Source organism: Antennarius striatus, chromosome 1, assembly GCF_040054535.1.
Source record: "Antennarius striatus isolate MH-2024 chromosome 1, ASM4005453v1, whole genome shotgun sequence".
In the NCBI taxonomy this organism is placed as follows: Eukaryota; Metazoa; Chordata; class Actinopteri; order Lophiiformes; family Antennariidae; genus Antennarius; species Antennarius striatus.
The window spans coordinates 9,663,651-9,689,694 of NC_090776.1; the positions used below are offsets into that span (position 1 = coordinate 9,663,651).

The window sequence follows — 26,044 nt, forward strand, 5'->3', positions numbered from 1 at the left end:
AATTAATATTGAAGTAGAACCGCAGATCGGACCTCTTTGCAGTTTTCAGAGTTGGAGAAGTGAATGAGGTCGTCATTGTACATCTCCTGCGTGTTGATGATGTCGCTGTATTCCTTCTGGCTCAGGTCTTCCGGATTGATGCCGTTGGCTCTCAGGAACTCCTGGTAAGCCACGCTGAACGCTTGGCCGATGGACTGAGCAATCAGCTGGGCCTGCGGACATCAAACGCACCGTCAGTGTCATAAACATTGTTGTATTGCTGTATTGTATTGTTACGACTCATCCCTTCCTGAAGAGACGGTGCAGATCCAGTGCAGACGCTGCATTGTGCAAAAGCCGGGCTACCCCAGTTTGCTCTTTAATTGAATTCTATACTCGCAGATAAATCTCTTGCAGAATTTGCAGACATTAATGACCTGGACTCAATAATCAATACAGAGACAATTTGGTTTGCAGAAGAACACAAAAGCGAAAACTAGGAGAGCCGTGAAAGCAGCCAGTAGAGCCACAATAACAGAAGCCGTTTATAAGGCAATAGATGAGTGCCTGAATGGTTCTATTATAACTGGTGGGCCTTTAAAAAGCCTTGCAGCAAAGTGAGTGGAAGAGAATACAGATGGGACTCCAGCCTTTGCTCTGAAGGGGAATAGACAGTAAATATCTTGCTTCTGTGCAGCATTGTTCATTTTGCCAAGTCTTGCTTCATTTTTCTTCAATAAGACAAGAGGTGTCTCTCTTGGAGACAAACAGAGGAAGACTATTCAAATTAAACAATATCCAGCAATCAAATAGCACTTAGGAAGCAGGAGTTATCGCTTTATTATTTTTAGATGTCTACCAAATGAGTCTTCTTCCAGGCTGTGATCACGTGACCTTTTAGATAGATAGATTTGTGGACTCACATCCTCAGACTCAAACACGTGGCATATCATCTTGTACTGCTTCTTTGCCTCAGGTGCGCCGGGTGTGGTCTCGATGCAGTCCTGAGAGGCGGTGCGGGGCATCCGGCGTCTCGCCATCAGGACCACGATGTTTCCAATATCTGCGATATAGGATATAGTGCGGAGTGCGTTGTCCATCATCGTCTCCTGTAGGGTCAACCAAAGAAGTCACATCCCGCACCCGGCAGAGGGAAACAACTTTTACAAGCTGTTCATTTATAAAATGATGTCTAGATGTGAATAATTAATGATGAAAACCAGTAAAAAGCAACGACGTTGATTTTTACTTTGCTCTCAAGACATTTGTGATTCGATTTAATTCGATCCAACTTGTTAGTTTTACTGCCAGATTTATTTTCCAGCCCACCTTTGAAGTTTCTGTTTTCAGAAATCATTGTCAGAAACCTCACCAAACTTTTTAGTCACACAAACCAAGTCTTTTCCATGCAGAGTCCCAGAAAGATAAAATAAACACTGCACTGCGGCACATCCTTGTCTTCCAGGAGCCCGTAAACATGCCAAGCTCAGACTGACATATTGCAAATGAATTATCTACCTCGTATACGACTAACAGTGGCTGGGATCTCAAAGCTGTTTGGGAACCCGAAGAGGTTCGACTCCCCGCCGCTTTGCACGGCGGCTTGTTTTTAAGATAAAAGACAAGAAAATGTTGCAAAGCTCACTTAAAGGTGAGATGAGCTTTGTTTAAAAGAAGAAAGGAGAGATAATGGGACAGGTAAATGAGATTTTTCACACATATAAAGACCTTAAGAAGGTCAATAACACAGATTCTAGGACTTTATCTCTTTATTCCAGTCTACCTCAGAGAGCCTGCACAAAAATGAATAATTGATACAAATACCCTTCTAATCTGGATATATGAAGGTTTTATGTTGTTAATTCTTACCCTTAGTTATCCAGAAATGTCAGTAACATTATATTAAATAAGTAAATAATTAATATTTAGTTGAATTCTGTTGACTTGTCCTGATTTACTTTGTTTTATTTCGTAACAGACTTCCTGTGTCTCCTTTCCATTTCCTGTGTTATTTCCTGTGTCTTTTGCATTTTCGTATCAGTTCACAGTCGGACCTTTCCGCCCCTTTATGCTCATGTATTTCCTGTCTACGTTAGTTTATTGTCTGTCTCCTACTTTTGTCTCCACTCTGACTGTGATTGTTCCTACCTGGTGCCTGTTCTTGGTTCCTCCCTCCTCACCTGTCTGCCATCAACTCAGTGGATTCAGTCCCCATGCCCGTGATTGGATACTGGTGACTTCAATTTCCTGGTCTATGTAAGTTAATCTTTGCATTCATTCAATTTTCAACTTCTTTTCTGTGAATTTTCCTGTGATCAATGTTTTCTGAATTCCTTCATAATTTAGATTCTGAGTTCAAATCAGTTACATTTTTTCATTAATATCCCGCTTCACATGTGGAGAAGACTTTCGTGTTTTCGTTTCGAAGGCGTTCGTGTTCTTATCGGCGCTCACCTGTGAGTCCGCATTGAGAACTTTGATCCTCTGGGTGGAGATGAACAGATCAACCTCAGTCAGGGTGTGGGTGTCTCCATCTGCGCTCTGTGGTAAAGAAAAACCAAACTCAACTCAGTCAGGTTGTCTCCTTCAACCTCGACTGCTAATGATCTCTGTACCTGTTCATTCAACACTAAGCTTAGGGCCCATCTAGGGAAATGCTTGTTAGATGCACAGGTTGTTGGATCCATAGGTGAGGTGGAAAAGGCAGGAAAAGAAAGTGTTTGGCAGTGTTGTTAGTTGAAATTAACTGTTTTGGCACGAGGATGGCGAGCTGGCATGGAAACGGGAAACAACTCGACACTAAAATCCTGCACCAGCCGGCTGGTTTGCAAATGAGAGCGATGCGGGTTCAGCCTGCACAGATTTCCATCTAATCACTGCACAGCGCAGGCTAACATAATTAATTTGATTTCACTTAGTTAAAAAAAAAGCCAGATGTGTTGCATTCATACGGCAATAATGCAAAAAAACATTAATAAAATGTGTAGCTGTAATTAAATCATGTACTTCAAGGGTGACTATGTGAAGGGCTTCTAATGTTAATTTTGATTCCTATCGGGTATCTGATGGTCGAAATTGAATCAAAGATGCGATCGCGTCTCCGTCTGCTTTCATTTCGATAGTTCACGTTTTCTAGAGCGCCTTCAGCCTGGAATAAAAGGAAAAGGAATGTGATTGGAGAGTAAACGGTACAGCTGGATCATTTGTGAGCAGTGATGAGGCAGAGATGCTCCTGGTTCCAAATTGATTTTGTTTTGGTATTCAGTGGACTGTAGGGAAAATAATCAGCCAGTGGGTCTGACGTTCACAACCTGATCACAACATAAAGAAACCAAAGAACTGCAGCAGAAATCTGTTCAAGTTTCCTGTTGAGCTGCCCTTAAAGTTATTTAAATTATAATAAACCTAGAACATATGAAGTCATAGTGAAGTTGTTTTATGACTCATTCTTTTACTGTTTCTAATGATCACCAGCGTTCAAAGCAGCAAGAACATGTACTGCGATGCTAATTAATCACACACATATTCAGCATGCACTCAATTTAAAAATCATAAATGCTTTTTCCTAACGGTCATTAAAAGCAGGAATTCAAATCGAGTTGCAGCTGCTGAACGTCGTTGCTGGTAAATATTGTTTGTACTGGAGCTAAAACGAAGCCGCGTCTTCAGCACTGATTCGACATATCCCACTTGCTCCAGGAACTAGACAAAGCGCTTCGGTATCTGGTTTCATTTCCAGTCATCTTGGTTTATTTATAATGCGAGCGAGCAGATGGTTCGACATTTTTAGTGGCTCAAAAATGCTCCTCAAAATTAATTTGACTTTAAAACGCTAATAACAGTCCTTGTTTTTCTCCTCGAATCACTTCCTGTACTTTTTTTAGCAGCTCGAGGAAGCGAATGAGCATAAAACCTAAAAGTTTTTGTATTTTCAATGTGCAGATTTTATTTATGTCGTTAATGATTCAGGCGTTGTTACACAGGCTTGAAGAGTTTCTTCCTACAGTCGTGCTCACATGTTTTCTGGTTCCTGTGTTCAAAAATCAAAGGTTCTAGGGTGCTGCACAGACCTAGAAGAGCCTCTCACTGCCAGAATGCAAAGCTATTCACATAAAACAAAGGATGATTGCCTTGAGTTCTGGGAAACCTGATGACGATTGGCTTGACTTGATGAATGCGCACGACGAATGAGGGAAAAGACACATGAGAACAGGCACAAATGAAAAGATGTCAGTAGAGCCAAAGTGGCCAAAGGGTCTTCCTTTTGCTTTGTTTATTACACACCGCCTTTTTCTTGATTTTGGCAGCCTTCTGTACCCTCTGGCAGGCAGGACGGGGCGTTGGGACGAGACAAGGTCGGCGGGTACGGGAGCACAAAAACAGGAGGGAGGGGAGGAGGAAAATAAAGAAGGTGAATAAAAGAAGGTAAGACAATAAAAGCTCCGAACCAAACGGCTGGTTTGCTATCATTGCTCTCGAAGAAAGAGAAAGGGACAGAGAGACAGAGAGATGAAGCGTGATCGTATGTTCGTCGAGACAGCGTTCAGCACAGCCGTGTTGGTTATCAGATACAAATCAGGTGGGGGGAAAAACAGCAATTATATAAAAATAAATGGGAATAATTGCTTTTCTTCTTTTTTTTTTTTTAAACATGACAAATCAAAAAGACGCAGACATTAACTGACACCGGTCTGTCATTCTAAACAGGTATGGAAAAAAGCTCTGTGCTCATAGAACTGGCTATCACCAGTGGGTGAAGCCCCTAGCAAGGATTGACATTGCGTGATCAGATAAGTCATTTAAATGGCATGGAGATTAACTTGGGGGGGGGGGCAGTTTAGCAAGGCTAACGCATTAGCAGGACGAAGCAGAAACCTCCACGACGACGACTCGTCTTCCGCTTTATTGTTTTTTCCTCCGTCAGCTCGCAAACATCTGAGGCTTTCAGCAACATCTACCGCTCTGCTGTGAAGGGATGGCATGAAAGACTCAGTGATGGGGGGGGGGGGCATAAATATTACATCTGAGAACGCCAGCATCATGCCAATAGAGATCAAATTCAGAGTGTAAGTGCTAACATGTGTGCTTGATCTGGAGAGGCGTGATCTGGATTCCTGTTTGTTGTTGCATGCATGTTCCCGTTTGAGCACAGCTGACAGTCAAAGATTAAAAATGCATTTTTACGAGATGGGAGGAGATAATGTATGACTTCTCGTTCAATGGACCTCTTCCAAGCAGGGCGCTAAAAGGTGATAACTAAGCGTTGCCATGGTTTCATTCCAACTGTACTTCTTGCAGAGAATTCGACTCAGACGTAACTGAAGTAACTGAGATGGAACGCAGATTTGAAAAGATTTACTTCTACCGGCCGATAAGTTTCTGTACTTGTGTCACTTCCTGTCTCTCTTCTTCGTTTGTTTGAACTGTTAAGGATAAGGAGGCAAGCATCTAAATACAAATTAGTTTGATCAGTTTAACATACAGTATATTTAATAAGTCATTTATTAGCACTCATGTTTATATTTCATCTCAATCACAGCCAATCATCTGTACTGTTGAATGAAATGGTTGGAGCATTGGTAGTTTCGACTGCGACCTCCTTTCAAGTTATTTGATTCTTTTCTGTTTTGGCCTAAAACTCCAACATTCCCAATTCCACCGGCTTCACCACAAAGTGATCCACAATGTTTGCCTCAACAAGCGACTACCAGAAGGTCTCGAGAGATAAACAGTCGCTAATGGCTAATTAGCCCTCCAATTTCTGCAGAATTGGTGTTAGATGTCAGCAGTGAACACCAGGCAAGCGCCACATGAAGGGAAGCCTGAAAATATTGAATAATAACGATATTTCTGCTTCACAACAAAAGTTAGGTCATTTAATATTTAGAAATACCTCCAAGCTTGCGTTCCCATGACGTCGGTGTCCAAATGGAACGCCATGACATCAACACTACGTGATGTCAACGCATCACATATAAATGTGATGCAATCACAAGTTGGACCTTCTTCCCCCCCAAAGAGAGATGCTTTGAGTGGATTTTTACGTTAAATTCAACACAAGCACCTTTTGGCAGAGGAATAGTGATCTATCAAGCTAATGGAAGCATGTGTGGTAAGCTTCTCTGCTCTGCACCGGTCCCGTCCTCTGTCTTCCAAATGGGAATATCACAACAACATTAGCCAACAGCAGGAAGCAAGCATCAACCAGGGAGACAGAACGCTCACATGCCAGCAGCTCCATTACGGAGCCGGTTGTGTCCAATCCAGCCACGTAGTTTAGCCTCCCTGGAAGACGACCCACGCCTAATAATCCAGCCGTAACGCTTTGTTCCAGACTAATGCAGCACTGATATTCATGTAAATGTTACTAGCATTAAAAATCAACAATATGTGAAACTCAAAGCACCTCATGATCCCTAGTAAGAACCAATGATAAACCACATAAAGCATTTCATAGAATAGCAGAGCGCTGTCCTTTGAGATTTAAACAAATACAACCTTAGAAGTCTTTATGTGAAAGGAAGCAATTAAAAAGTTTTATTGTGAGAACTTCTCAGAGTCTTTTTTCGTGCCATCAGAAAGTCTGTCCAATCTACTGTCGGGTAGAGTTACCCCTGATGGAACCTCGATGCGTCAAATACGGCCCAGAAATGACTTACCGTACATTTAGCGCCAACCAGGAGGCACGTCTTGCTTATTGGTCTCTATTTCATTGAGGAGAATAATGAAAAGGAAGTGGATTAACTACGGTGTGTGCCAGACCGAGCGGTGTTTTTGCGTACCTTGACCCTGCTGACAGCCTCCTGGGCCTGCATCATGCGTATGTTCTTTGAGGGGTTCCTCTCAGACAGCAGCTGGGTCGAACCCAGGTAGTTAGCAGCAAAGATAATGCCATCAATCAGGTCTTCTGGTTCGCAGGGTCCTGGAACTGGACCACAGAGAAGTATAGAGGATGGTGATTAATGAGGAAGTCAAAGGGAAGGACAGATTGTTGGGAAGACAAAGAGGGCCAGGTGTGCGGCGGTGAGGGCATTCAGTAATCACAGATGTCGACGTGTCACGAGAAGGACTGAGCCAAATGTTGATCTGGATGTTCAGATTGAGGCGTGAGTCGGTGGAGTGAGGCGCTGGCGGGGGGGTTGAGATAAGTCTGCATCTGTGATGGGTTGATGTGGATTCTCAGACGCTCACTTGAGGGTAAAGAGTGCCTTTATGATCTATACAGCTTGACCATCTAACCAGAAGCACCACTGAAAAAGCTACGCCTGTGCTCCTGACGGAACGGACCGAACGGCAGATACACACTTGGAATGTTTCCATGCAATTACAATATTGTGATTTTATCCAACAGCAGATGTGCAGACAAATGAACTTACCATCGACAAAGCTGGGGAATGATGCAACCTTCTTTGTTGGCTAGAAGAGAGAAACGGGAGACGACAGATTAATGGGCGAATGATTTAAGGATGTCTCGGCAAAACCACACGCCGCCCTCTGGATGTGACTCCTGTCGGGCGAAACGCTCGACCCAGACAAGAAAAAGTACTCTGAAAGTGGTTAAAGAAGATAAACAGGCTCTATATCAACTTTAATTTCTTGTAATGGCAGCAAATTTGGTAAAACGTGATTCGATCTGATATCACACAAATCTCTCTACCTAGTTAAATGACTTGGGATTCAAGCTCTTACTAACATTCACACAGTTTAATCTCCGAATGCGGTCAGAAACCCCCTCAGAAATCAATAAACGAGCGATTCCCTTTGATGCCTTTTTCTTTGAAAGATATAAATATTCAAACATTCCTTTAATTTGCCTCACAATCATGGGGTTACATGCATTTACAGCTGACAGCTGCTCAAACCTGGCACACGCACCTTTCTTAAGAACACTACAAACGTGGTTCTATATAAAGAATCCACTTCATATGTGGGTCTGTGGAGGTGGACGGGGGAGGAAGGAGCTGAAGACACGAGATGGCCTTGGAGAGCTCGGTGAATCATTCCCCTGGATCCACTCTAACCTGCTCACTTCACAATCAAACACTGTAATTCCACCCAGGGAGACGTGACTGGAGACATCTTGGTAAAAAATGGCTTTCATAAAAACGGCGAGCAGATAGGATGCTTTATTAGCCAGGCCTACAGCAGCAGGCTGTAATTACACAATTACCGATATAATCAGTCACGCCACACGTGTGCACATGCGAACAACAATATCCTCTCCTTAATGCGTAAACTTCCTCGCCCCATCGAAACGGCGACGCGTTCCACGCTGTGACGGTATCCGGTGGCGGCGTCTCACCTCCGATACGTTGTTGTTCTCCAAAGGAACGTTGAGGTCAGAGCGCTGCTGTTTTCTGGGTTGCTCTGCGCCGTTGCTCACCTGGCGGGTCGACACAGAAGAGCAGGTGCAAGATCAGGATTAGAATATGATAAACCCGAAGAGCCAAGCTGAGAAATACACACACAAACACATACACACACACACACACACACACACACACACACACACACACACACACACACACACACAAACACACACACACACACTCACGCTGATTGGGTTAGGGTTTCAGGAGTCAGGTCGGATTCGTGGTACATTCGAGGGTCATTTGAGGGTCACGCTGAAGAACAAGGAACGTTTTCATCAGATCTGTCATATTCTGCTAATTTAATGGAGTCGTACCGTCTGACCCAGTTCAGCGAATGTACCTGCACATGTGCCCACAGTGGGGCAGGTGCATATCAGCATGCTGCACAAGGGGGATTATCGTTCTTCTGCTTTTATGTGTGTGTGTGTGTGTGTGTGTGTTTGTGTTTGTGTGTGTGTGTTTGAGGGGAAAGGAGGGGGTTCTAGATGTGTTTGAGTCTATCGATGTGCCTGTGTGATATTCATCCAGGCCTGTGAGAGAAAGATGAAGGCTGGGGTTCAGCCTTTAGCTATTTTTTAGATTCAAACATAGCTATGGTCTTTTCATCTCTCTGACTTTCTTCACAGCACGGCCCAAAAAGAAAAATCTTCTCTGATATTTTGTTTTACGGCATTAGTTTGGTTTATTTCCATCCTTAATTAATTTTTACGACAATGGGCGATTCAGGCGACTGAGCAAATTGTTCTCCAGCACATCCCAACGATTTTGAACGGGATTCAGGTTTGGATTCTGCAGGGGCCAATTCATGTGTGAAAATGATGCCTCATGGTCCCCGGACCACTCTTATAATTTAAGCCTGATGGCTGGTGGCATTCTGGGAACATGCCTACACCATTAAGGATGAAAAACAAATCCATTGATGGAAAAACCTGGTGGTTCAGTGAACTGAGCTAGACCTGATCATGACAATGTACGATAGAGGAACTCAAACTCCTCACCTGCTCCTGTGTCCACCTCTGCCTGTCTTCAGGGGACCGTGGATGCGCCTTCAGGCCCCTCTGGAGGTCAGGGTTGTTGTGGTGCATGGACGGCAGGTTCAGGGACTTGGGCCTGCTGTTGTGACGATGGTGCGTCGGCAGGTAGGGGGTTGCATCTGGCTTGGGCTGAGAATAGTCGCTGGGCGCCGGGTCTTGGGCCAGCTCCTCTGGGCTTTGGTCAGTGCTGCTGCTTAGACTCCCCATGCTCATACTCATCTTTATTTCTGCAACAATTTGGTCAATGTCCTCCTCGGCTTCCTCCCCCGTCTCCCCCTCCACCACCAGCACCTTACGACTGTGGTACGGAGACACCGGCACCGAGTTCCCATTGTCCTCCGGGGCATAGTAGTCTCCAGTGTAGGCCCTTCCATGTCTGTCCACTGCAACATCCTCCTCCTCATCTTCTTCCTCATTAGGGCAGTACTCCTCACTTTCTGCCTCCTCCTCTTCCTCTGGCCGGTGCAGGGCGTCTTGGAAGGTCGGCTGAAGGTGCAGGTGATGGTGGTGGTCCAGAATGGGCTCTGGCCTTCCGTTGTATATCTGCTCATCTGGGTCTTGCTCCACCACCTCGCATCGGACCTCCCCCTCGCCCACCCCCCACTCCTCCGCTCTGCGCCACTCCCGTCCCGCCCACTGCTCCTTCCTGACCTGGCCCACCTCCCTCCACTCCTCCCTCACCTCCTCATCTGTCTCTCGCCACCCTTCCCTCCCCTCTTCCTCCTCTTCTCTCCACTCTTCCCTCACAGCCTCTTCTCCCTCCTCATCTTCTACCCATTCTTCCTCTCTCACCTCCCCCTCGACCTCCCCCTCCTGGACCCACCCTTCCTCCCCCTCTTGGCATGCATTAGCGTGGACCCTGCTGGTGGTGCCGGTGCAGTCACCCTGACCGTGGCCGTGGTTGCAGTCTCCCTGGCTGCTGCAGTCCATGCCTTCCAGGTAGCTGTCGTCCTCTGGGCAGTAGCGGATGTAATAAGTCACACCTTCATCCTCCTCCGCCAGCCCTGCAGAGATGAATGAACCCCCAAGAAGATTCTTAATACCTGGAGTAACACTTAAAACCACAAAACATACCGAACAATTAAAGTCATGCAACAGCAAGAAGGAGTTGTTCCCATAACGAAACGATTCATTCAACTGTCTCATCAAACGTAAGTTTAAACAAGGCAGTCAGAGAGTGCAACATCCCGCGACACCCCTGAATTCAAAATTTTACCCTGACCTATTTTTATACGTCAGGGTCATTTAATAAAAGACCCATGATCCAACATATAACTGGTGCATTCTATTTGTCATCAGGTTTCAGAGATGTGTACCTAAGAAGGTATAAAAGTGAAAATGTGACCTTGACCTGGTTTGTGAAGGTCAAGGTTGTGATGTAATTATCATTCCCTTGTGTCTCTGAATATGACACCTTTTGTTTCGTCTTTCTATCTTATTCGGTTTCTGAGATATGTAGAAAATATCTCAGGATAGAAAGTCAGACCATAGATCAAAGCACTGGCCTTCTCTCTCGTCTTTCTACCTTATCCGGTTCCTGAGTGTACAAAAGTTGAAATTTGACCTTGAACTAGTTTGCTCAAGGTCAAGGTCATCATCTCATTTTTATCCCCTTTGCCGCCCGAGTAATGTGCTTTTTGGTTATTGAATGTTTTTCCTCCAATAAATTTATTCCCAAACTGAGACATTGGTGTAAATACCTCCAGCAGAAGTGGAATGAAGTATCGGATGATTTTGGTGAGTCTGTGCTGCATAACAATAAAATTACTATTTTCCGGCTCAAATTTTTGGATTTGCTCTTTGCAAACGGTCTCTGGAGGCCAGATCACTTAAATGTAAATGAGATTGTATCTCTTTGTCAACCTTTTTGTGTTTTCCTATTCTGATAATGGCCAGACCGATGTGCTACTAAATTGTTCAGATTGTTGCATGCATGACAGGTGAGTTGTGCAGGTGTTCACAACCGATCATATCCTGCTGTCACACAGGTACGATTCACAAAGGTGTGATTCCAGGCAGCAGAAACTGTGGGTGTCAACATTTTTGTGTAAATCCCAGCCTCTCTTTTTAGTTCAGCTTCAGCTGTTTATGCATTTAAATGTCTTAAAGGTCACGTTTAAGTGTCGCCTCAATATTTTATTAAATTTACAGACAGATAAGTAACAATAAGAACAGATACCGGCGAGGATAAAGTCTTTATCTGTGATAACCATCAAAGGTTCATCGACATGGCGCTCACCGTCATCATAGTCTTCCTCATCGTCGGAGGTGTTGTTAATGTAGTCAGAGCTGGAGTCGTCGTCTAGGCTGTCGGCTCCACCGGGGAAGTCCACCCTGTCCGGGTCGTCTTGGTCTTGGTCGTGTTCCGAGGTGGGGGGCGTGGCTGGCCGCTGGTCGTCCAGTTGCGCCTCCTCTTGGTTGCTGTACTGCTTCACTTCTATCTCTGTGTCCACTTCCACATCCACGTCCACATCTGTATGGTTGCAGCTCACCTCTTGGGATTTTGGAGGGGAATACTGTGGCTTGCCACTGTGGGGGAGGGGCTTCAGATTACGGGACTCTTTGGGGTAGCGAACCGGACGACGCCTCGGAGGCAGGGCTTTCAGATCATGTGACTCTGTAGGATGAGAGGCGGGACAAGAGGCAGGGCCTGGAGCTGCCATATTGTTTCCTCCACCGGTCCCTGGCCTCTTCCTGTGGGCCATGTTCGGTGGTCTACAGGCCATGCATCGCTATCGCTTTGATCCTGGGGGGGGGGGGCAAAGACATATAAGAGTGACGTTAGCGCGACATGTTTGTTAATCCACCTATACACAGCAGACCAGCATCAAATTTAACACCAATGTGTGTTTCAGCTGTCCAGGAAAGTTCACAGCGCCTCATTAAAGCAACAATTTTGTGCAAACGAGGCACGACTTTGACTTCGGCTACTCGGCTGAGATTCAGATGAACAGCAGAGCCTTTTGAAACACGACACCTGCACACGAGCCCCATAGGGCCTCGTAGGAGAGAGAATCAATAGTTGAATCAAGGTCATCTCCTCTCATTTGTCCTGACGAATTCACAGATGTCAATGAGGGCTTGTAAAGACGTGATCCTTCAGCTCGCCAACTGAAAATGGCCAACTTGGGAGACGATAAAGTCTCTTCCTGCCCAATCTGGTGAAACAGTGTAGGGGAGGAGAAGCCAAATGAATCCTCCTTGTGGGGAAGAAGAACCCTGAGTCCATACTTTTTCCTCCCACCAACAAAAGCATGCCACAGAGATGACTTTAAATCGAGCGGAGGTGTTGAATGTGAGTGTGTGCTCAGCATTATCCACCAGTTGAGCTCACAAGCGCTGAACAGTCTGTCACCCATGTCCTCAGCATCTCCTCTGTATTGTGTTATCGAGTTGCTATGAAAAACCCTTCCTCAGAGATGAGTCGTCCCTTTGTACGTAACTGTAATTACATTTCTCCACCATCGTCAATCCACCATCGGTTAATTAGCTCGACACAACCTGGTACAAACGCATCCTCTCTGAGACAAACCCAGAAAAAATGAACACACACAAATGCAAACACACGCATTTGGTTCCTCTACTGGAAAGTCAGGGGAGGTTTCTGGATTTCTGGACTGACAGAAACGTGTTTGCTGCTGGCAGGGTGTCGGTGCAGAACGTGCTGATGAAGTGTACCGTCATGACCTTTAGCAAACGAGCTCAGCAAACAGGAACCGCCGTTGACGAAGCTGGGAAGCGATGCAGCAGCAGCCCCAAACGTCCCATCTTCACACCCTCCCTTCTCCCCTCCCCCCACCAGCTGCTACACACTGACTCCACCCACCTTTTCCCTCCACTTAACATCCCAGCATCCTCCCTTCACAGACTCGGACCCGCCTCAAATTCCCCGTACTAGGGCTTGCAGATTGGTAACTAAGGGTAACTGCATCCCCCTGGGACTGATACCCTTTGACCCCCCTGTATTCGCCAAACCCTCTTTTTCTGGTGTTGCGGTGCCTCCTTTTTGCTGTACATGCTTTAGGACATGTTTGTACCCACTGGATGTGTTTGCTTTTCATGATTTAGTCCTTTTAGCGTCAACATGAAGCAGGTCCAGTATTCTTTAATCTGCTGCTTTGTTTGTGGCCACATGGGGGGCTCCATTCAGCTCCAGACGCTCGTTATTGATAATGAATCGCTGCTTGAAGCAACTGTTGAGGGGATAATGCCTCTCTGAATCGGTAATGTTCCTGCAGAGAGGGTTTTTTTTTTGTATTTTCCACTTTTTCCATTTTGACCACTTATACCATGTAGAACACAACGATTAAATTCACAGAAAGCTGTGACTTAATATTTGCGATCATTCAACCTGCATAAATGTGTTCTTATGGCTGAACCTTCGTCGGACTTAAACCGGCCACTTCGCCATGCGTGATGCAATGCATCAAAAACAAGTGGAGAGCTGTTCTCCTCGGCTTTTACAGGATTGTGTGTCTGAGTCGGTCTCTTTTTCATGGGTTGTGTCTTCGCCTTCTTCCCAATGTATGCAGGGACGGGCTCCAGCCCCACGGGAACCTGCATAGGAATGGAGCGGGTAAAGAAAATAATTGGTGCAAAGAAGAAGCCAGAATCTAGCTGGCTTCATCACTTTATACACACACACACACACACACACACACACGCATGCACGCACGCACACACACACACACACGCTTGTCTGCTTGGTCTATTCCAATTGTCTTCCTTGAGCTGCAGCTGGCGACCACTTGTGCGGGACCTTTTTTCACTTGTGCCACAAAGGGCGTCGTCTACGGTACGATCAATACGACGAAGCTTTATCATCGTCACACCCTCCCCTTGTTTGGAAGACACGTGTGTCTGTGCGAGTGCGTGTGTGTGTGTGTGTGTGTGTGTAAAAGCAAGGCTGAGGAGAAGACGGAGGGTGAAGGAAGCGGTTCTGAGGCGGCAGATGGCTCAGTCAGAGTGTGGGCTTCAGGAATACTAATATACCTCTGCCTTGAATTCTAAGGTATGACCTCTGTTCTCAGCAGTGAATGCGACAGTCAGGCTTTAATGTGGGGGGGTTGGTTGGGTTGGGGGTTGTAACACAAGAGAGTCGTTTATCCTGCAGACTGTGAAGTGATGATTATCAGCCAGACTGTAAAACCCGACAACATCCAGGCACGCTGAGGCGAGACGCTATAAAACTGAGGCCACCATTTATCCACGCTTTGAACCTGCATAATCATCGGCACCGCAAGATGCAACCAGGGCTCGGCATGCTGGGAAATGCAAATAAAAATCAGGACCAAGCACACTAGTCATCCAAAAGCATTAGATCTTAGTCAAATTGCTTCACGTCCGATGTCTCGCGTGGTAATGATTGTTTTTGTTGTTTACAAAGTGCTGCAAGAGACATAAATGGCGTGTCACACCAGACGGCCGTGTTGCTGTGTTATTACATCAGCATTACCAACGCCGCTAGGCTATTTAAAAACACACAGTCACCTCACTCAGTGTAGAGAAAAGGTCTTTGTTGCCCGATCTGCATGTGAGTAGGGGAGGAGAAATATATTACAGATCATTTATTTCCTGATTATTTCAGAGCACTTGTGTTCTGAAGCGGTAACAACACCCACGTCTTCGTGCCACTCTGCAGGAAGTTGCTGCTTTTGCTGGGTTTTGCCTTGGCGCAGATGAAGTGTAGGTTTAAACTTGTGTGTTGTTGTGACCCCACCCACACCGCCACACCCACCAGGATGTTACCTGGCAGCCATGCCTTAAAGCATCCTTTATTATAACCCTGATGTAGATAGATCAGTTTCTGCAACAAGAAATAAAACGAAGCTGCATTTCTCTCGGTTTACAGTCAGTAGCAGACGCAGTCGCATGTCCAGTCATCACATCCTCATCCTTTTGATGAATGATTCCAGAACACGTCTGAATTCAGACTTCAGGGTCGTCTCCCGTCTCCGCTGGCGGCTCATCTCACAATCAAAGGAGACGAGTCTGTTGAATTTAAAATGGAAAGAAGCAGGAGCTGAATGTGGAGAAATCCCCTGTGACTTTCCAAAGGGAAAGTAATGATGGGGAGGAAGGACCTACTTTAATTAATTACTTTAAAAAAGTGGAGACCTGGTTTCTCGCTGCTGCTCATCACAGAAGAAATTGCTGCTTCAACCAAACCGCTTGAGTTTTCTTTACACAACTTCTAGTTTGGTTTTAAAGGTTTTAGATCAGACGGATAATATTTTCTGATATATCAATACATGTTGCTCTTCTTCTACAATAACTGTTTCTGTTCTTCCCATCTGTATAATGAAAGACTAACAGAACTATTTAATTTCTCCTTTAATGAATGAATTCTTCATAATTAAATGCTTTTATTGTGAAGCAGCAAGGCTGAAATTTTTCAAAATTACATAATGAAATGTAAAAAATAATCCACACAGGAGTGAAGCTTTGACCGTTCAGACACGCTTCAACCTGACCGTTCAGACACGCTTCAACCTGACCGTGAAGGCGTGTTTGAACCCGTGATGGAAATGCAGGTCATTGTGGTTCAGTTTGAGCCAGCATGTCCAAAAGAAGTCCTGATGGCGCCGCCTCAGGCAGGTTTAAGCATCAGCTGTGACCGTAGTGAATTATTACCGCTATGCTTCAAACTCCAGATTATTTTCTATATTAAAATCACCGTTTCTCAAAAGTCAAACGTATCAAACCACGAGGACAGATGTCTGAAATGGACCCTTTTTAATCGATAAAGTATTTCAAATGAGCAATCCATCAGTTATCTGTACATTTACATAATTTATAAAGAATTAAAAAGATTGGAATTATTGGAGATAATAGCTCCAGATTAGAATCTGTCCTTTGGTCCTTTTGTGATCAGGGCTGGAAGAAATGAATCACCGCCCCATTAATATGGGAAGAATTCAGTTTGGATTGATTGACTGAGTCCACCCTGGATATGGGAAATCATTTTTTAAATATATAGCAGACGGAGACTGAATAAACCAGATTATGAACTCCTTTCATCAAGCGTTCCCTAAATTTATATAACAGCCAACTGAAAAGATGGAAGCCTTTAGACTGGAGGTCAGCTATCGACCACTGCAGCCGTCATATCTTCTCCTCCTGCAATATTCTCACTTCCTAAATTATCTGGTACCAAAAAAAAACAACCCCAAAACCCCAGCATGGCTGAAAATTTTAGCTTTAAAGTCTGCAACTAGGAGAAGTCTGAATTCCTTATAGGACATGATCCATGAAATCTTTATTAGGGTTAGCTCTGCTGACAGGAACTTGTAAACATCTAATTGTGTGACCTAAATGACTCCTAAAACACGTCCTTATCGTGAATCGCACCTTCACAGGTTATACAATAACCTGAGTTTTGCTGCCTGTAAGTGAGGAATAAAGGCCCCATCAGGAGGAGACGGAGCGATAAAATGAGTTTCCTCTCGGCTGTCTCATTGAGATTCAGCGTTTGTTCTCCTTACAGCCTCCCACTCGCTTCGAGACGACAACAAGAGAGCAATGTGGGAGACGGCAAGCGATGGATGGTGGGGACGTGGCGAGCAGCAGGACCACGGAACACGTTTCCCGCTCCCCCACAACTCTGCCAGCCAATGTCCATCTCGCAGCTCGACACACAGCAGACACACCCTCCTCCTCCTCCTCCTGCATCACCCTCGGGTGTTACCATAGCAACTCATTGTTTTCCAGCTCAGTCTTTCAGAGGATGACTGTCTCAGCCAATCATCTAATAACCCCCCATCTACACAAGGAGCACACGCGTGCACACACATTATTCAAGCAATGCTATTGTGCTAACGTCGTGGTTTTTAACAGGTTTGGAAGCACGAGAGACGCTTTAGGTGTAGGGTGTGTGTGTGTGTCCTCACACAACATAAACACACACAAACCCATCACACACTCGTGGACTGATCAGCATCATCAGACCACATGATTTCATTTGAGGACCACAAGCAGCAAACCTCCGACAAAGCTAAAGTGCATTTGTTTTTATGTAAAAAAAAAATTCTGGAGATATAAATTTTCTAAAATGTACCTTTTGACGAGCATTTATGCTTTATATGCTTTATAAAACAGTATAGATTAAAGAAACAAATCTGATTTGTTCTAGTTCTGGACTCAACAGTTGATGGATTAAACCAAAGTCCTTCTGTTTAAACTCTCCTCATTGTCGTCTGGAGTGAAACCGTGCATCACCATGGTGATGGTGGATTTTTTTTTTTTATCATTTACTCTAAAAAATTTCACTGTGTGCACCTGGACTGGATTCTAACCGAGCTGAACCCACGTTCCCCTGCATGTACAAACTGCGAAAAGTAGTTTAATTATCTGGACTGTGAACACAGACTCTCAATCCCTTCAGACGCTGGTACAGAGTTTGCTGTTAAGCTTTTATTCGTACGTTGAATTTGGCATTAAAGCAAACATTTAAAGAAGTTCTATTGTTTTTAATCAGTTGGCGTTATCTGATGAAAACAGGTCTGCATGTGTTTAAAAAAACAACATTTCTATCACCATGTTTATGCCCACAAGGAATTAGACTTTGCATCCTGGTGCGTAAACACGAGGCAGCAGACTGTGTATCGTCCAGTTCAATTACAGCGCCAACACACAGTCTGGTTTGTGGTCTCTGAGGTAGGCCAGGTGGACCGTCAGGGCTAGGCTGCCCTACATTTTTAGAGAGGAGGATGAGGTAGTCTCCAAAGTTTGCCTGGCGACAAGCCGTGCTTGCAAAGAGCTAAACACAGCTAAATGGCCCCAGAGGGAGACAGATGCTGCAGCGATTTCACAGCCTTTAATTGAAACCGCCGACTAGCTTTAGATACTGACGAGAGAAAGCATTTACCACAGGATGTTTGAGTCTGAGGTGGGTGGACCTTGGACCCTTTGGTCGGGGAGGACCCCTGGAAGAACAGCTTGCAGAATGTCAAGTTAAATGCATCAAACTTGACGAGAAAGAGGATTGGTTGGAAATAACGTGAGCATCAACTAGCAAGGTAGGAGGTCCAGCGCTCACGTTAGCATCTTTCAACCGTCATTAAAGTAAAGAAACTGCTTTGCGAACAAATCTGGTCTGACTCGCCCTCGCCGCTGGAAAGCTAGACTTTACTTTTCTGAAGGCTGACACGAGCTTGTGCTATCTCTTCTCAGCAGTGTCTCAGACGTGGAAGTGGCGGAGTAACCCAGACAAGAAGAGCTGACGAGAAGACGCCAGATAGCAAGTTGACAGATCAAAAGCATGAGATCAGTAGACCTGATTGGTGCTTTTCTCCTGGTGAACAGGAGGATGGGTTTTCATCCCCCCTTCAAAGGCGTAAATGCTGAGGCGTGATCAAAACTCAAGGTGTAAGGTGGAGAACACCACGAAGAAGTTCAGCATCGGACAGGGGTGAGGTCTGCCTGACCCGGAGTGAAGCGACGTCACAAAATGGCCACGTCTTAAGTGAATAGATAAAACACGTAAAAGGCGACTAGAACACAGAATCATCTCCTATTCATTTAGTCAAGGTAGAAGTTTTTCAATAATCACCCAGCAAAAGCGAGAACCAATCAGTATCTCATCAATCGCCACTTAAAGCCAAGGGCAGACCTGGACAAACTGCGGCCCACGGGCCACATCCCGACCTTTCCACATCCTTGTCCGGCCCGCGTGAAGCCAGTCATAAATTGTGGTGTACACAAACTATATAACTTAAACACCACAATTTCAAATAACCTAATATAAATATTTACGGGGCGGCACGGTGGCGCAGTGGTTAGCGCTGTCGCCTCACAACATGGCAGGTCCGGGTTCGAGTCCTGCCCTGTGTGGAGTTCACATGCTCTTCCCGTGTCTGCGTGGGTTCTCTCCGGGTTCTCCGGCTTCCTCCCACCTCCAAAAGCATGTGCTTCATGTTGATTGGCCGGTCCCAAATTGCCCGTAGGAGTGAGTGTGTGTGTGTGTGTTTGTATGTCTTTGTATGTGGCTCGGTGCACTGGCGTCGTGCCCGTAGTGTCCCCCGCCTCATGCCCTATGTCAGCTGGGATAGGCTCCAGCTCCCCGTGACCCGCTGCGGCGGATACAGCGGTGGGACATGAAATGATGAAATATTTACAGGGTGTTTCATTCTTTCGATTATCAGGTTTTATTCAGGTTTCTAATGTGGCCCCCTTGCGCAAATTAATTGCCCACCCCTGGGAGAGGGCGATGAAGATGAGACAGGCGTCCTGCTTCATCTGACATCTTTCCTGTTTCTTCCTGAAAATGTTCTCATGCCAAGCCTCTGATCCTCATTCTTACTGGTTATACTGGATGTTTGAAGACTGCTTCATGAACGCGTTCGGACCGGACGCTACACACAGTTGTCTATGTTCTTCAGACGTCAGACTATTGCACCACTGCTCCTACCAAGCTCTCCTCGACGTCGACTCCCGAGGAGATGCTAATAATATTCATTGGATGTGGTGATGGCCATTGTGTTCAGCGGCAGAGCAGAACGAGAAATATTGAGACAGGAAATGCATCCTTATCTCTTTGAGAGACGGTCTGGCTGAGTGGTAACAGCCGGGTCCACTAATGTAGTTTGGTGGCAGGCACATGAAATAACTTTGTGGTTCAGTAAATCAAACAAACCCCCCACCCCCGGGGGGAAGGGGGGTACCTATCTAATTCCACAATGGGAAAACTCGACGTAGCCCCATTTTCACATCGTCTACATTCTGACTGAAAAACATCCAGATGCAGAGTGCAAATTTAAGGCGGAGCGTCGACGTTTACCCCTGGAAAACAAATTTGAAGGCTTTACTTTGTTTTTTTGGCGCTGCCATTTTCAGGCCTGACCTGCTCACATCTTGAGCGTGGACGCCGCTCATCTTCGGTTTTTTTGTTTGGATGGAGTATCGCTGCCGGCCGTTGACAAGCTGAGGATCAATCACACCAACGGCAACCGCTTGACCACACAGAGGAGCAGCATTATTTTCAGACGGGAACAAAAAGACGACAGGTTTCGATTTGGAGGCTCCCGCGCGTCAACATCTGTGTGTGGCTGTGTGTTTATTGTCGGCCCTGTGGTCGCTCAAACAGTTTGTTTGCGTCCGACGGCCTGATCGTGATGCGTGCATTCATGCAAAATTGTCACATCAATCCTCCTAAGGGAGTGGCAGGTTGAGGGGGGAGGGGAGGAGGGTGTCACACCTCCCACAATCCTTTATGCTTTACTGACCCCAAGGGCAACGCCGGAAGATTGAAATCAGTTTCCCTGGCAACTCCCCTCGTACAATCAAAGTTCAGAAACAATATGTGTTCATATCTGTTGCGTAATCTCGACAGTCGTTTTTTAAGTGCGTTTACTTGTCGGCGCCGGAAAAGCCATCTGCGAGTCGCCTCGCATCGACTATAAAGCTATGCTAATGAGATCGGGGAATCTATTCGGATGTGGAAGGTTGCAGAAAACAAGGAGAAAATAATCACAGCAGCGAGAGCGGCTTGACAGACGAGGCACGCCTGCCATGTAATAATGCATGATTCAAAGCTATTTTAAGATTGCAGATTGCTAAGCCTAGATTTCTTTGGGGAAATCTCTCTCGGCGGAAACTGTGCCACGCAGCAACGCAGCATCCGGGTCCTCTGAGGAGCGTTGCCAGCAGACGATGAGGGACAACACGTACCTGTTTGGATTAGTTTAGTCGTCACGTCGCGTCTTTTCTGTTTGTCCGGGTTTAGAGAGCGAATACCAAGACAAACAGGAAGGAATTGAAGCGCGGTCCTAATCACGGTTGTCTTTACAGAGACACGTCTTCTCTTTCCTTTTTTGTTTTCTATCTCAGTGTAAATCCCTTCAAATCAGAAGATAACACATTAACATGAAATAAGCTGCGTTTCATTTATTCTATAATCAACTATCAAGTCTCGCCGTTGTGTGACCTTCCGAAGGGCAAAAGTCACAAAATTGTCCAACGAGTCCAAACTGACCAAACACAGATAACGGCAGCGCTGATCCCCATGACGGCAGAAATCTGGATTATTGCATCTCTTGTTTGAATCCCCTTACGTCACTGATTCCGGTCTCTGCTCTAAAAAACAATCTGCCGACCTTTAACCTTCATTTAGCCCTGCTGTTAAGAGGCAGTGCCGCGGCCTTGTGGGTAGAAAGGCTTTCAGCTGGATGTTTGTCTGAGTCCGATGCTCGATTGCTGCAGCTCTCAGCTCGATATTCAGGATTTGACCTTCTCTTCTCCTCCTGCAGGAGTTAATCAGCCGGTGAAGCCGTCTTTACATCCCGTGTGGTTAACGTCTATGCTACGCTAACACTGTGCTAATATCTGATAACAATCCCCTCCTTGTTTTACTTCAGCATCCCCGTGTTTTGCTTCATCACTGGATTACAGTCTAATTAAGGCACAAGAAGTTTTTTTTGTTTTTTTTTTGGACACATTTGAAGTCGATCATCATAAAATATTTCCAGCAGACTTGTCTCTGCAGGTTGAAAAGGCTCATTCAGAATATTTCTGGGTGAGCTGCAGCATCTGGCAGAGCAATTTTCCACAACCGTATCTGTTTTGCGTAAATTCCACTAAATGACAGACTCATTTTCAAGCTGTATTACGATGCGAGGCAGAGGCATGCACAGAATACAGCTCACATGAACCCAAAATACTACTGCAAAGAGAGGAGGAAAGAGGAAGAGGCGACTCATCACGCCATCAGCGGCGTACGTGATGACAGATGTGACTGACTTCATAATGTGGCGTCAGATTCCATCATTACTCAGGGATTAATCATTAGAGCGTTCACAGCATGACGTCACAGACCCCCATGGATGCTTTGTAATAAATAATAATAAAAAAAGTTGTGTGACTGGCAGATTCTTTGTCCTTTCCTCCAGCCTGGAAGGATTTAATCAGAATAACTAGAGCGCAGCAGAGTGTGAGCAAACACTCCTCCTCCACTGGATGAAAATCCAATTCCAAACGCATTTGCCTCGAAAACTGGTCACTAAAGTTCTCCTCGCGGATCCTAACGGGTCAGATGTGTGACGGTCTGGTTTGATCGTGTTCCACTTCTGGAGTCGGGCGATTTGTCCCCGTCTCTCTCTCTACCTCTGGTTCTGACAGATGGTTCTAAATGATGAGGACAAACATTCATTCAGCAGACGCGTGGAACGGAAGGAAGGCGTTGGCTCATGATGGACAATAATCATCGCGTTGGCTTCCGATCAGAATGATGCCGAATGATCAGAATGATGCAGAGTCTATTAATTTCTCTCTGTCTTGGAGAATGGAACCGTACCAGGGGGGATGAATATTCTAGGAGGGGTATCAATAAGTGATGAGGGGAGGCTCAGCTGTGGTTTTTTATTTCCTCCACCCCTGTACAGAATGTTTCAGGCCCTGTCCTCCCTCCCAAATCAGGAGATTTTTTTAAAAATCATGACATTCTGGCAAAATTAAAAAAAAGAAAATCAGTCACTTCCCAGGTAATATGGGATGCAGTTATTTATGTCAGTCATCGTTAGCTTTGATTAACGCCTCGGCTACCACCCTCAGTCGTAGCCATGGCGCCAAGTGTCACGTGACGTCACCGCGGGGAAAGTGTGAATCTCGAGATCTTCATCCAAACCCAAAAAAGTGGGACTCCTCTCGCCCAAAATGCAAAGAAGGCAAACAAACAAATGTGTGTGATTGCATAACCCCCCCCAGCAAGAGTTGTAGGAGGCAACACACACACACACACACACACACACACACACAGGTGCGGGATAATATGAATACATTTTTTCCATTTTCGTTTTTTACATCCCTGTTTCTAGTCGCCCCCCTCCCCTCCCCCCACCACCCTTCATTGTTTGCTTCTAGTGGGATGACTCAACAGACAGCAATGCGAGGTAAGTGGCCCCCCGGGGACCCCGGGTTGCTACGAGTGTGTGCTCCTCAGGCCGGGAACAGGTGGAACACACAACCTGTGGTCCTCCTATCATTCATGTTGTGTTGGGTTTGGAACGTCATCAGAACCCCTCAGTTTGTTGTGACCTGTAGATGAGCAGTAGGGCTAACTCACTGGTATCCGTAGGTCGGCAGGGCAGCTCCACTTCTTGGCTCCAGGCGACGACCTGAAACGCCAGAGGAGAGAATGTCAAGAACCGCAAACCAGAGTGAAAAAAAAACAAAGCATCAGCCTCCTCCACCTCCTCTTCCTGCCGGGATCTTCATCGTCATGGTGATAAGAAGATGATGGGTTGATAAAAAATAAGTGAGGGTAAGAGTTAGCAGTTGTTTCACTTATCTTTTAAAGAAAAACATCCAGATCCTCCCCTCAAAAATTTTAAATGGCCCCTAAAAAAAAAAAAAGCCAACAGAAATTGAAACAAAACCTTGAATTTCCAACCAATCTAATGCAAAATTTAGCTCTTATTTTTCTCAACGAAGACCTTTCCACTGCTCTTTTTCTTTATGTGGTTTGAGGACAGGATTTCCAACAAGTTCATCTTGCATCAGCTCAGCTGAGTTCTCCTAAACTGTGACAGGAGGGCTTCACCATCTGCCAACATCGGCCACATGTCACATCTCATTCTGCTCAGCAGTTGGATCACATCAACCAGAAAACACACACACACACTGTCGCTGTCATTATTACACCAACTATATTACAGAATGGCGATGGTTTTGGGGTGTGGGGGGGTGTGGGAGCGCAGTTAGGGTTAGAAAAACAGGCAGGGTAAAATGAAGTGAGGAAACTCAGCAGCAGCGATGTGCTAAAAAGCAAAAGCTTTCCCTTCCGCTTAGCTGTGCAATGATTTCTGATCAAAGTGAGAGGCGGTCAAAGCCACGGCTTTAAGGTAAGAACTCATTTCAAGATGAACGCAGAGACGAGGCGCCTTATCAGGACAAACATAGGGGGGTGGGGCGACAACTGAATGTGTTTTTACACCGCCAGCGGTCCAGATACCTGACCCGTTCACCCCAGGGAATATTAAGTTTACCAGACGGGAAGAAGCAGCCAGCTTTGCCTCTGATGTCCGAGTGCGATAGGAAGAGAAAAACCTCCGGGGAGGAAAAATACCCCCCAAAGGTCCCATCACCCCCACCAACACCTGTAGGCTGAATCCTGCAGCTGGGGGCAACCCTCCCTCTGCTGCAACACTTTTATACCAGAATTAAATTAAAACCCAACCTTATCAATAATACAGCATTAGACTACTTCTCATCCTCTCGCCTCAACCCCCCGCCCCCCCAGGCTAACCACTGCTGTAGTTCACCAGGACTCCCCTCCCTCTTTTTGCATACGGCTGTGAGGCCTGCAGAGGTCCCACGGGTCCAACACACACTGCAGCACACTGCAGCGAAACACTGGGAGGAAACAATCAGCTCATTCCATTTACAACCAACACTAATAAGCTTTTACAGATGACTGATCCTGGATAAGAGCATCGTGACACAATTCTGCATTTTCAGACTCAACCTAAACGCATTCATCTCTAGTTCTCCGTCATGATATTGCTGCTTCTTGTTGTTGCGAGAAATCTCAACAAGAAATTAGACAAGGGGTTTCAATTAAATAGAACTAAATTCAAAGCATATGCAGTGCGCCTTCGCCCATTCGCGCATCAACGCTCAAATCTCCACCTCATCGTGGATTTTCGGTAGGTAGTCACGTGACACCGTACACGCATTCTATTGGCTGACGGCATCCAGAAGTGCGCTACGTTCCGAGAGTCTCGGACTTCCGTGGGACTAAAACAGTGTTTCAAACAGTGGATAAGAGTGTAGGAAAAGGAAATACAGATAGAAGGTGGTTTAATATCAGTATGGGGAGGGTTCATAAATGTTTAAATTACCGTAAATAATAACATAACAGTTTGTCGCTCTATCGCAGAATTCGTTATTCGCATGTGATTGCCGGAACGCATTAACCGCGAGGAACAAGGGCACACTGTATTTCACAGCAAAAACTGAAACACTTAACCCTCCCACTAGCACTACAGAATTCCCCCCTCAGGACACATCAGCCCCCACATGCAGTGGCAGAAGATGATGATAATATGCCTGGCTAGCGTAATGATCTGCAGTCTAAAAGGGAACACTTTATTTTTAAGGCAAAAAAACAAACAAAAAAAACCAGTGGATTACAGAGAAGCATCTAAGAAATTTTATCCGCCTCACTTCCTGTATATGTTTAAGGAAATGGGAGCGATGGGCTGTGGAAACCTCACCCGTCAAGCAGCTGATGAATACAAACGGATGCAATGATGACGAGGTACATGAAAGCAGTCCAGACAGCGGTTTGCAGGCATCGCTCTGTGTGTGCACGTGAATGAATACACAACAGTCTTGTTTGCACTCCTTCCTCTTTTCATGCAGCGTTCCCTGTAAAACCCTGCATAAGCTGTTCTTCGGCTTTTTACACCCTGTCGACATTTTACAAGGGCGCTCGTCGCCATGCTGTCCCACAGCAATAAGCTGTCTTTGCTGAGTTACTGCATCTAAACAGGGCTGCATGACACCGTAATATCTTTCTTTTCTCTAGTGTACATGCAGTACATTTCAGATACGTGCAATATCTTAAGCAGCACAAAAAGTTTGATGTGACATTGATTTGTCTTTCTTGATGAGCACATTGCATCATTGAACTATTAATAGTGGCGTTGAGGTTGGGTTGGGGCG

At 45.6% G+C, this 26,044-nt stretch overlaps 1 protein-coding gene and 1 long non-coding RNA gene across 2 annotated transcripts in view; one reads left to right on the forward strand and one right to left on the reverse strand.

Moving 5' to 3' along the window:
- apba2b (amyloid beta (A4) precursor protein-binding, family A, member 2b) overlaps window positions 1–26,044 on the reverse strand; it is a 36,688-nt gene that overhangs the window by 2,776 nt on the left and 7,868 nt on the right. The window contains exons 2-11 of the mRNA XM_068321839.1: window positions 23,442–23,493; window positions 11,625–12,131; window positions 9,350–10,389; window positions 8,282–8,362; window positions 7,356–7,395; window positions 6,762–6,907; window positions 4,264–4,299; window positions 2,434–2,520; window positions 903–1,088; window positions 33–212 (exon numbers count right to left, since the gene is read on the reverse strand). Of these exons, the coding sequence (XP_068177940.1) occupies window positions 33–212; window positions 903–1,088; window positions 2,434–2,520; window positions 4,264–4,299; window positions 6,762–6,907; window positions 7,356–7,395; window positions 8,282–8,362; window positions 9,350–10,389; window positions 11,625–12,111 (2,283 nt within the window). The 5' untranslated portion in view covers window positions 12,112–12,131; window positions 23,442–23,493. The remainder of the gene's footprint in view (window positions 1–32; window positions 213–902; window positions 1,089–2,433; window positions 2,521–4,263; window positions 4,300–6,761; window positions 6,908–7,355; window positions 7,396–8,281; window positions 8,363–9,349; window positions 10,390–11,624; window positions 12,132–23,441; window positions 23,494–26,044) is intronic.
- Window positions 2,101–17,761, forward strand: LOC137600289 (uncharacterized). The gene is made up of 3 exons (XR_011036917.1): window positions 2,101–2,235; window positions 4,287–4,404; window positions 16,872–17,761. It is a non-coding gene; the product is annotated as an uncharacterized lncRNA (long non-coding RNA).